The sequence below is a fragment of the Aspergillus costaricaensis genome (genome assembly GCF_003184835.1).
Source record: "Aspergillus costaricaensis CBS 115574 unplaced genomic scaffold BO79scaffold_7, whole genome shotgun sequence".
Taxonomy (NCBI): Eukaryota; Fungi; Ascomycota; class Eurotiomycetes; order Eurotiales; family Aspergillaceae; genus Aspergillus; species Aspergillus costaricensis.
This window is the reverse complement of record NW_020291807.1, coordinates 893,624-905,208: the sequence shown is the minus strand read 5'-3', so window position 1 is coordinate 905,208 and position 11,585 is coordinate 893,624. Positions and strand designations below refer to the sequence as shown.

The following is an 11,585-nucleotide window of genomic DNA, read 5'->3' as shown; positions in this document are numbered from 1 at the left end:
CGTTCTCTTTCTGCCCGCACCGCTGTATTTCGATGCATATTTCCGTGGCCATTCGATGTTACAATTGATGTTACATACCCAGTGCTGTTCTGTGAGCCAGATAGATGAAACCATGTGGGCGTTAATCGTAAAGTACATATATATATAGGTGAAATAGACATGTGCTTGAGTGATAGATATGATGAACGCAGTTTACATGAACTAGAAGGAGTTATCGGAATATTTGCTACTAACTGGTAACTTAAGAAACCTTCTATTGGGTTCATAGCCATCCTGTCAAATTCAATTCCTATCCCTTCAATAGCTACCATGAAGGATATAATACAACATATCAATCCTTGATCATCAACAACAAAACAAAATAATAGATCTGCAGTGCACGATGATCATCAACAGTCACTACCGAACCCGAGCCCGAGACCCACCGAGGGGTGAGGAATATCAGTGGATATGCGGGGTTTGAGTACTTGACACACCAGATATCAAGTACTATCACGATAATTAATACCGTGTATATTTACTACGTACAGGAAGTGATTCGTGTATGTCAGTATTCTATTGAATTGTGTACTAGGCTCAGCATTTACAGAGCTGCTATATTGGGGTTTATTGGGGACTGGGGTCAATTCTCGGCTTGAGGGAAGGTCATAAGTACTAGTAGTAAGATTAGCCTGGTATGAATGATGGAAGGGGATAGTGACAAATCAATCTGAAATTAGTTAGTAGGTATAGTGAGTTATAAAGCATTAAGCAAAAGCAATGCAAATAGCAATCAAGTTAATTATTAATCCACGAGTGATATAAGATAAACAGGCAGTGGTAGTAGTGACAAGTTCCCATATTAGCTAATTTCCTTAGTTTCCCGTAATCAATCAATCATATTAACACAAAGCGCTGGATTAAGTGTGCAAGTAGACAGATAGCTTCCCCCCTTCCCTTTTCCCCTTCATACTGTAATCATCGATCAAGGTATAGCGTTCAGCTCATTTACAGAGCCCAAGCAGCCAAGACGAAGCCAAGAACACCGGCTGCGGAAACGCCCAGCTTGAGCTGCGTGATAGCAGCGGCGTTCTCGGTGCTGCTGGCATGAGCACCAGTCGCGGTGCTAGTTCCGGAGGAGCCAGACTTGGAGTCGGAGCCTGTGTTGTTGAATATAATGGTTAGTCAGGAAGTAGAGATGTATGGGGAGGTCAAAAATGGACGTACCAGAGCCGGTCGACGAAGAGGAGCTTCCGCTCTTGGTGGTGCTGGCGTCGTTGGAGCCGGCAGTGGTAGCGGAAGAGCCCGACGCCCCCGTGGCACTGGCGGGGAAGAAGTAGCTGCTGTAGCAGCTGCTCTGGCAACTGGCGTAGGCTTTCTGGTCGCTGGGGGAGCCGGAACCCTGGGGACAGGCGGCAACGCAGCTGGTGGTGTCGTTGGCTTGGGCGTTGTCGGGGCAGGGCACGCTGTAGCAGTTGGCGATGCAGCAGATCTCGGTTTCAGCGCCTGAAGATTGTTAGTTGGTTTGCTCTTGGGAGATTTCTTTGTTGTGGTAGGTAGATGGAGTGTAGAAGATGCAGGTGGTTGGTTTTTGCGGAAGGGATTGAGGAAAATATCCAGGATGCAGAAGTGGTGTGGGTATAACAGCATTGGAGAGAAGAAAGGAACTTACACTTGGCAGCGCAGGAAGCCTGAGGAGACAAGCTAGCAGTGGTCGTCGCGGCACTGGTAGTGGAGGAAGAGTCCTGGGCGACGGCCAGAGCCAGGAGGGAGGAGAGAGCGATAGCGCTGTTGAACTTCATCTTGACGAATGGATCGAGGAAACGACAGACGTTTGAGATTGACTGAAGTGTAGAAGTAAGTAGCGAAACGAGCGCGACAGAGTAGCACGAAACGAAGGACTGTAAGGGAGGAAAGGAAGAAGAGAAGAGGAAGAAAGAAACCTAAAGGAAGAGGGGGAAAGGGCAGACGAGGTTATGAAAGGGAAAAAAGACGGGCTGTAAATAACGGGGCCAAGGATGGCGAGGCGAAAACAATGGACCGGGGGAAAGTTGCCCAAGCGTATCAGGCGATATGCTGGGATTCACCGCGCCTGGCACCAAATTAGGGTCATCCAGCTGTCGGTTCGCCAGTTGCGATTAGCGGGGTTTCAGCAAGCCGTCAGAGTCGCACAGGCTAGTGCGCTGGATTCCTCAAGAAGCGTCTGGATAAGTGGATTCACTGGGCCGGAGCTAGTAGTCCACACCCTTACATTTGGTGGCAACTCAATAACATCGGGAAGAGACATTTACAAGGTGGATGTGGACTTGTGGAGGCGCCATTCGTGGAGTTGGCATCATTTTTAGTTTGAAGCAGGTGCCTACGAGAGAATGGTGGAGAGAGAGAGAACAGCGCGAAGCACAGTCCAGGTTTTGGACCCAGTCCTTCAATTTGGTGGTCGAGGACGAGCCAAAGTGGTGAAGAGTGAGCAGCCAGTCAACAATCACAGACCCTGAAAATCTGGGGACTGCAAAGGATCGGCTAAAAATAACCCTAGACATAAGAGGGAATCCAAGGGTCATTTCAAGGCACTAATAGCGCTACTCCAACGCTAACCCGGTTGCTGCTAAGCTAGTAAGAGCTAGACTGTCTCCCACTAATTCCATATTAGTCCGTCACTGTCCACCATTCGGTCTTATCAGTGGATGGGGTTGAGACAGCGCATCCGAAGAGGTGGAGAGCACTCGGTCATTGGTGGGCTGATCTGTCAGAAAGTGTCATGCGAACACACTGGAATGCACTAGATAGATATCAGGGTAAAGAGGGTGGTTGGAGACTTTTGGCAAGTCTTGTAGGCACCACGGTCATGAAATAGGGGCCGGACTATCAAGGGATTATTCTGTCAGATTCATCGACCCTGGCATTGCTTTTTCAGGCCTAGTGTGCCTCGGGCAGATCCGACATGCCTGTCCTGGCGAATCATTCTTTATCCGCTCAATAAGAACTACTCAGTACAGCAACAAAAGTTGGGGATGGAAAGAATCCGGAAGACTTTCATCCTGTCCATCTCGTGGCCATCCTTAACATTCTTGGAGGGTTTCGAGGCTCAATTATTGACAGTCTGGAAACCTTGTCCGAGTTGGAGATTCTCATCAATGCCATCCCTATTCAATGATCGACTAATGGGCCTTATTCTAACAGCTGTTATACTGGCACTACTTTCCTTTAGCATGTGCTGCCCCTTTTATAAAAAAGCAAATACTCAGTAACACCTAGACTATAGATATCCTTTGAAAAGCCTGAACTTTGAGACCAGCTTCAAGGGTGGAGTTATCTACCATTATATTGATTCACGATACTCCAGATATTACTAAAAATTCTGTGTTAGATGACGACAATAAGAGTCACCAGTAACTATCGATCACGCCCACAGTTAGTGATGAGGCCTGACACTAAATATGAATAGGAGCCATCGGGAGGCATTGCACCAACAGTGTGCTACTACTGGACTTGGCTTTAATAGAGTTTAATTGGTGTTTGAGCTCGCAGTAAAAAGTCAATAGCCCTTACAAATCTTGTCGGCGCTGTTTTACCATCAAAGCAACTCAAATAGTCCGGCACATTTCACTCTCCGCGGGAGAACACAGAGTGGAGAGGCCTAGGGTTTTAGAGATATTTGGTCGTAGTCACAATAGTTGTTGAATGGGGCATCTCTAGCCAGAATAGTTTAACTGGGGGGGAATTATAGTCTAGCTGAGAATTTACCTAGAGATCTAGAGAGCATGCCACGTGCTTGAGAGTGCCTTCTAGTAAGCATCTCGTTACCAACATCCCTGTAAGAACTTCACTCCCAGGCCTTCCGCATCTACGAAAGGCACCGAAAGCCAACTAGAGTATGTGGAGGCCAAGAAAATCCCGGCCGATTTGAAACTCGCGAGGTTTCACTTTAAGCGTTCCGCAATTGGGTAATCAGCTTGCTGTATATGCAGTGTGCCTGTCTGGCAAGGTAAGTGCAGGATGCAGACTGTAAAGACCGACTGAATACTAAGTTGCTTTTTCTATTTTCTAGTAGCTGGCTCTATGGGATGCATGTCTACCCCTATTTACTCCTTTGATTTCATGAAGCTTTAATTGTCAGCGGTTCTTTGTCACATTGCCCGCAAGAATATGGAACCGATTAGAGTTCCTTTCAGCAAGTAAGATGGAGTCTAGGCATTATCTTCTCGTTAAATTAGTGCTATACTCTTCTTTGAAACTTTCAGCTCGACCATCGATTTATGCTATGTCACCACAGCACGATATGAAGGGTCATTGAGTGAAGTTGTCCATCGGTATGGCTTGTTATGATGTCACAGTCATCTCATGTCAATGTATATTTTCTTTCTGAGCCAATGTGTGAACTGATTCTATCCAAATCTAGATCAGGACTAGTGTAGTTTCCGTATCAAAGCGGACTAGACCGCTTACTCACTACTTATGTAAGCTTCTTTATCGATAAGACATGTGATCGCTCTCAACGCGTCGCGTCCAGGCATCTTCGACGGTGGTCGGGGTTTTATCCTACGATGCACCTCGGGTTCGCTATGTTCAGCCTCGATGGTAGCTCCTCTGACTATTTTGACGATGATCTGGGCGACTTTGGCGTCGACCGGCCTTCAAATGCGGCAGACTCGACTGATCCTGACACTCCCCGACCAGCCAAGCGCCGTCGTCTGAAAGCTAGTAAAGATACCCCAAACGCGGAATTGCAATCGCATCAAAAGTCTCGTGCAGAGCGTCGCGATGGGGCTAGGACAGTGCTAAGCTCAGACTCGTTTATCGACTATGATGACGACGAAGTGCCCTCTCCCGAACGAGAGTCACCCTACTTCCAAGACGATAGTGAACGAGAGGCACGATCCAAATACAAAGTCTTCGCCCCCAAGAACGCAAATATCCAGGAGAATATTTTTGTGACGCAGCTAACGCAACCTCCCTCTCCGCCGGAAATGCTTCGTGGTCCCCGTTGGAAGAAGCCTGATCCTGGCTTGCCTTCCCGAACTGCTGCCACTCCGCTGCCAATAACAACTCAAACCAGAGATTCCGCTGCTGATTTTGATGGAAATGATGAGTATGACGATGACGAAGAGATGAAAGCAGCGATGGAGGCATCGTTGCAATCGTTCGAGGAGGAAACATCAAGGCCAGCTCCCTCTGTGCCCTCGCAAAAGCCCCCGCACCCATCAGCTCCTCCCATTGTTGGACAGCAAAACACTACCGTCGCGGCCTCCAATGATCTTTTGGACGATATACCTGATGATGCCTTTGACTCAGACCTGTCAATGTCACCACCTCCTGCGCCTCAGCCTCGCCCGGCGGCTCAGTCATTCACACAGTCAACGAATCGCCCATTAGGTGTTCGCCAAACCACGCTATTTGGTATGGTTGCCAGACACCCAGAAAATCAGCCACCGCGCGGTGAACAAGTGTACTCTCCGCCTGAGAAGAGCGAGCCACCTACTCAGCATAAACTCAACCAGGAAGCCTTGGGTACGTGGGTTTATCCTACGAACCTGGGTAAAACTCGAGATTATCAGTTCAATATTGCGCAGAAAGGCCTTTTCCATAATCTGCTTGTAGCTCTACCTACGGGTCTCGGAAAAACGTTCATTGCAGCTACCATCATGCTCAACTGGTTTCGGTGGACCAAAGATGCTCAGATTGTCTTTGTTGCGCCCACAAAACCGCTAGTTGCTCAGCAGATTTCTGCATGCTTCGAAGTCGCTGGCATCCCTAGATCCCAGACCACTATGCTCACGGGAGAGGCTGCTCCAGGAATTCGAGCCGAGGAATGGAAGGCGAAACGCGTATTTTTCATGACACCTCAAACCTTGATCAACGACCTTAAAACTGGGATTGCAGACCCGAAGCGTATCGTTTTGGTCGTTGTTGATGAAGCCCATCGTGCTACCGGTGGCTATGCATATGTCGAAGTTGTCAAGTTCCTGCGGCGGTACAATCAGAGCTTTCGTGTCCTGGCTTTAACAGCTACACCAGGCTCAACAGTGGAATCTGTCCAGGCTGTCATTGACGGACTGGACATATCGAGAGTCGAGATACGGACAGAGCAGTCACTCGATATTAGAGAGTATGTCCACTCCAAAGACACAGATGTGCAGACATTCCAGAATTCAGAGGAAATGGTCCTTTGCATGGACCTGATGTCGAAAGCCCTACAGCCACTTCTCGATCAACTACGGAGTACAAATGCCTATTGGGGGCGTGACCCCATGGGTCTCACAGCATACGGACTCACCAAAGCCAGACAACAATGGATGCTATCCGATTCCGGCAGAAACGCCCATTTCGGCGTCAAGGCCAAAATGAATGCAATCTTCACGGTTCTAGCCAGTTTGGCTCATGGTATTGATCTTCTCAAATACCATGGGATAACACCTTTCTATCGTCATCTCTTGCACTTTCAATCCAACACCGAGGGACAAAAGGGTGGCAAGTACCAGCGGCAAGTCGTTCAGGACGAGAGCTACAAGAAGCTTATGAATCATCTGCAGCCGTGGACGAAGAATCCAGAGTTTATTGGACACCCCAAATTGGAGTACCTGAAGCAGGTGGTGTTGAATCATTTCATGGACGCTGGTGAAGGCTCTGGTGCAGACGAAAACAAGGATCAACCAGCCACTCGCGTGATGATATTCGTACACTTCCGTGATAGCGCAGAAGAAGTCACGAGAGTACTCAAAAGATACGAGCCCATGATTCGGCCCCATGTCTTCGTCGGGCAGAGTAGCGCCAAGGGCTCTGAAGGAATGGGACAGAAAACGCAACTCGACATTGTGCAGAAGTTCAAGAAAGGAACCTACAACACAATTGTTGCGACTTCCATCGGTGAGGAAGGTTTGGATATCGGTGAAGTGGACCTTATCGTGTGTTACGACTCTTCAGCTTCACCTATTCGTATGCTCCAGCGCATGGGACGTACCGGTCGAAAGAGGGCAGGAAAGATTACGCTCTTACTCATGCAAGGCAAGGAAGAGGAGTCTTACATAAAGGCTAAGGACAATTACGAAAAGATGCAGCAAATGATAGCGAGTGGCACCCGGTTCACTTTTCACGATGATATGTCTCCGCGGATCCTGCCTCCGGGTGTGCGGCCTGTTGCTGATAAACGAGCGATTGAAATCCCCGAGGAGAATACTGTGCGAGATCTTCCAGAGCCGAAACGGCGAGGCCGGGCACCGAAGAGGCCGCCAAAGAAGTTCCATATGCCTGATAATGTCGAGACTGGATTTACTACGGCATCGAACTTGACCGGGACCTCCAAGCGCAAAGCACCAACTAAAAGTAAGGCTCGCACGTCGACTCCAGAGCCCGTAGAATTGCCGGCGCTTGAAGATGTTCTGCTTACCCCCGCGCAGCAAAAAGAACTTGAACTCCTCTACAGCAACGCTGGGCCCAGTGAAGAGCTTCTGGTCAGTTATCCCAGAAGCGACGCCTTCCCACGCCTTCAGCTTGCGCCTAGACCTACGAAAGCTGTTAGACACGGGTCATTGACTCGTCGCATGATTCAAACGTTGCAAAAGATGGACCAGATTACTCCAAACTGTGGGGATCGTTACAAGGAAATCATAGCACGTGAGGCGGCCTCCAGGCCGGAGGCCTCGATAGTAGCGCCGAAGTCCAATGGTCATGGGGAGGTTCATTCCCGGACCAAACCTAGACGCACGTCCAAGGTGGTATCATCCAAGCCAAAGAATCATGAAGAGCTAGATGTGTCTGAAGTACAACGAACCCCACCGGCCAAGCACTCGGTATCAGCGACTAACGCTGAAGTGGAACCATTCTATTGCTCGCAAAGGACTCAAGACGGAGATACAGGTGATGATTTTGATCTTCCAGATGTCTCTACTCTTTTGGATAGGAGTGTGGAAAGGCCCCCGAAACGGGGCCGGTTTGTTCTGGATGACAGCGATGACTGATTTGGACATGAACGCATAGCTTGGTTACATTCTGCATTGGTGATACTTTCGGTTGCATATACCCTTGAGCAATATACTTAGATGAGTACGTTGGAGTTATTTCTTGATGTCATACAAATACCCGCACGTAGACACATTCTCGAACACCATAAGAAGCTATTCTAGAGTGGAAGGACTTCAAGTAACCGAGACCCAACGCAGGAATTCGGTTCGATCCTCATCTCTAAAACTATATATCATCATGCGTAAGACCTCATATGAAAAAGCGCCCTGTAACTCAATTCTAACATCATCTAGTCTAGACGGAAAGAAACCATTCCACACACGTATTCATACACAAAGCAGAAGCCTATAGATTTCCACCCCATACTGCACATAAAACAAACCCCTAAACCAACCCATCTCAGTCCCAGTACCACCAAACAACCATCTCCATCACCAGCCAATCAAGCGAAGCATGAACCTGGCGCCTCACTTACCCACATAATCAAACTTCTTCGTCGAATGGTTATAAACATACGCATACTCAGCCACATCAAACCCCCAGTCCCCAATAACCTTGGTACTCGCACTACACACATTCCCAGTCTTCTTATCGGTGAAAGCCTGGCAATATGGCCTGTCCAGCGTCAGCATCATTTACTCTCAAGAAGCCACAAAAGAGAAAGATATCAGAGAAAGAGGGATTGATACATACCCAACCTTCGCACTCTTCCCACTCTTCACCTTAAACCCCGTAATCTCAAACCAACTCCCATCCGACATGTTATTCTTAGCATCATACGACTTGACCTTATTCTTCTGGTAGAAGCTCCGTAGAGAACGCTTTTGTTCGTCCTGCGAGTTGATGGTCACGCCTACGAGGATGGCGCTGCATCACAGTAATCATTGAATATATCGTTAGCTTTCTTTCCCCACATAGACCCTCCATAGAGAGATAGATAGTAGATAGAAATAGAGTATAACGTACTCCTTTCCCCCCTCCTTCGTCGACGCAAACGGAAACTCCTCCGCCGATACCCACCCCTTATGATCTCCCCAGGCATTGGTGGCCGGAGACGCTTTCATCCCGTACTTGGCGGGATTTTAGAAGGGTTGCTTGTTGGCTGCGCTGCCGGCTTCGACTTGGCGGTTTACGTCCGCGGCGTCGGTGTCGACTTTTTGCCTGTGTTTGACATTAGCTGGTTGTTGTTGGTTTGGTTGTTTGTATGGGGAAGGGGGCTGGGTGAGGGAGAGGCATACATCACTGCGGACTTGCCCTTGCAGAGCATCGCCCAGCAATCTACGTCGTAGGTGAGGGCATCTTCGCCGCGGATCTCGATCTCGGCTCTGATAGGGTTGGATTTGGAGTCGCCGGGGTTGGAGCGCGGGTGGAGCTGAAGGGAGAGGTCGTCGGTTGTTGGGTGGGCGAGGGTGTTTGGGAGGGAGAGGAGGATGGTGAAGATGGGGAGGAGGGTTGATGAGAGAATCATTTTGAATTGGGTGTTTGGTGGTTCAGCGGGATAGGGATTTGAGGGCTTGGTGATGCTGTGTTGGAGTGCATTGTTTCTCGTCCACTTGGTATCTTTATATCATGTTGTGGATGCTGCTCAGGGGATGGTATTGAGGCTATACTACTGTGGTTTTGTCTATCTTGGGAGGCCTTATTTGGGTCTATAGTGAGATGCTTCATGGTTGATTGGGGTGTGGTCGTTGCTTGGATTGTTTGAGGGTGGAACATGTTATCTTAGAACGAGATTTTATTGATGCGTATGGGGGATGGAGACAGGAATCTGTGGTGGTCTGGGGGGGCGGAGACCCTGCTGGAGGCCTTATCATGGTCTGGTGATTGACAGGGGAATTGTTGATGTTGGGGGGAATTGTTGATGTTGGAAAAGCGCATATGCAGTCAGCTTATCAAAAATTGTGCTCTTTGATGGGATGAGGGTGGAATTGAGCTGTAGCATGATATATATGCTCGATTCGAAGTACAATGTATGGACATGATAGCTTCAGTGCGTACTTGCAGAAGCAAGATTGATTTGCCTGATGGGTTGGTTCAAACGAGACAAGGGCATAATGCCTTAGGCGGCCCTTGATATCTGATTGTTCTGTCAGTATAGATGGTTAGATAATACTAAACTGTCCCAAGTCAATATCCTCAGATTGATGCCCGTTTGTAAGAGGCTGCTTACTTTGTTGGTATAATAGATGCCAATCATAGTTCTGAATGAATTATTTCTCAAAGTACTGCCAGTACTGGCCCCTACATAAGAGGCCCTGGCTAAAGGCTAATAGCTCAGCCCTTGTGGCGAAAATGAGGGGATTAGTAGAAACCGGCATATGCCCTACATTGGAAGATGGCGATGACTCGCTCCGCCACAGGCACTAAGAAGCTTCTACTAATCACTGAAGCGGGGTGAGCAGCCTCAAACACAACTATTTCACTGAACGTCAGTCTGACAGTCTGTGAGCCTCAGTCTATCCCCATCTCTATTTCAGGTAGTTAAACGGTCAAAATGAGGGATTTTTTGAGCTGCTTTTTGAGTTCTGCAGTCAGCTGAGTATATAAGCAGGCACTCACGCACAGCACATGACTCTCGCGCCTATAGATGAGACAGCGGATGGGCAAAAGAAAAATGATATAGAACAATCAAATACTCTTCAATCGTGGTCCATTTTCAATAGGTACCAAAAGAATATTAGCCAGAAGGGATCTATTTCCTTGAGCCTTGGCGGGAGGGACGATCTCATAGATCTGACAAAGTACGAGGTTGGTTAGGCAGGTGGGCGGACCCACGCCAGTATGTACGAGCCTAATACTGACTATAAGAGCCTCCTCTCATTTCCAGACCCTCAGCCTTGCTTCAACCAACTCGCATTCGCATTCAATACCAATTTCAGTTTACCACTGCCACCTAGCAATTATGACGAGCATTTTCCTATTCTGCACCTCCGACGTGCCAGCAAGCGTATGAAAGCCCTGTCTTGTGAGACTACAAAGCATAACTGACTTCTACTGTCACTATCAGACGATCAACCAATTCATGACAGAGTTCGCTGAAGCCAGCGAAGATCCAAATATATTTTGTCTGGTCCGCACCCCTGACCAGGAACAATTCGATGAATGGGGCACCGAACTACCCGTGCAAGACTTCACAACAGGCTTCAAAAATGCCCCTGATTCTACTCTCCGCCTCTACACACAAAATCGAATCGATCAACTCAAGGCTGCAGGCAAGGCCGGCGGGCTATCTCCCGGGTGGCTAGCTAAGCTTGACGAGCGGTCCCCGCATGACTCGACCGTGGTTCTACAGTACCGCAAGATCAAAGCCAACTGGGCTCAGGCATTGGAAGATGCTGAAGAGCAGTTTCAAATTCCCGGCCAGGCGGACGTTGATGACCAGTATATCTGGTGGAAGTGGCGTGTATCATTTGCGGATTCTTTCCAGCTGTTCAACAGCGTCGATGAGGGTATGCCGGATATGATTCGGCTGTTCACCCGACCTGAGTTTGTGGACTCGGACGGCGTGCTTCATGTAGATGTCCCCCGTCAGATCATCAAGGGGGAGATTCCGGACCCCATTACGGAGAGTGCAAGCTGAGGGTTTGCCGGTCTACCTCTCATATCAACTTGCTGCTTTTCTTAACTCTGCTCATCCCCCATACAGC

At 48.5% G+C, this 11,585-nt stretch overlaps 4 protein-coding genes across 4 annotated transcripts; 2 read left to right on the top strand and 2 right to left on the bottom strand.

The window, feature by feature from the left end:
* Positions 1 to 767: 767 nt before the first annotated feature.
* BO79DRAFT_243928 (uncharacterized protein) lies at positions 768 to 2,087 on the bottom strand. Its single transcript, XM_025685329.1, has 3 exons — positions 1,652 to 2,087; positions 1,207 to 1,485; positions 768 to 1,139 (listed from the first exon to the last, which is right to left on the bottom strand). The coding sequence occupies exons 1-3, from the start codon at positions 1,779 to 1,781 to the stop codon at positions 988 to 990; spliced, it is 561 nt and encodes a 186-aa protein (XP_025542504.1). The 5' UTR covers positions 1,782 to 2,087; the 3' UTR covers positions 768 to 987.
* A 2,454-nt stretch (positions 2,088 to 4,541) lies between these two features.
* mph1 (3'-5' DNA helicase) lies at positions 4,542 to 7,934 on the top strand (the record flags this gene model as incomplete). Its single annotated transcript, XM_025678236.1, has 1 exon — positions 4,542 to 7,934. One exon carries the CDS (start codon positions 4,542 to 4,544, stop codon positions 7,932 to 7,934), a length of 3,393 nt encoding a protein of 1,130 aa, XP_025542503.1.
* Positions 7,935 to 8,342: 408 nt separating this feature from the next.
* Positions 8,343 to 9,406, bottom strand: BO79DRAFT_279903 (uncharacterized protein; the record flags this gene model as incomplete). Its single annotated transcript, XM_025688013.1, has 5 exons — positions 8,343 to 8,553; positions 8,632 to 8,805; positions 8,905 to 9,008; positions 9,060 to 9,099; positions 9,177 to 9,406. 5 exons carry the CDS (start codon positions 9,404 to 9,406, stop codon positions 8,406 to 8,408), a joined length of 696 nt encoding a protein of 231 aa, XP_025542502.1. The 3' UTR covers positions 8,343 to 8,405.
* A 1,404-nt stretch (positions 9,407 to 10,810) lies between these two features.
* On the top strand, positions 10,811 to 11,518 carry BO79DRAFT_243926 (uncharacterized protein; the record flags this gene model as incomplete). The annotated part of the gene is made up of 2 exons (XM_025685328.1): positions 10,811 to 10,885; positions 10,946 to 11,518. Exons 1-2 carry the CDS (start codon positions 10,841 to 10,843, stop codon positions 11,516 to 11,518), a joined length of 618 nt encoding a protein of 205 aa, XP_025542501.1. The 5' UTR covers positions 10,811 to 10,840.
* Between the last annotated feature and the right edge of the window lie 67 nt (positions 11,519 to 11,585).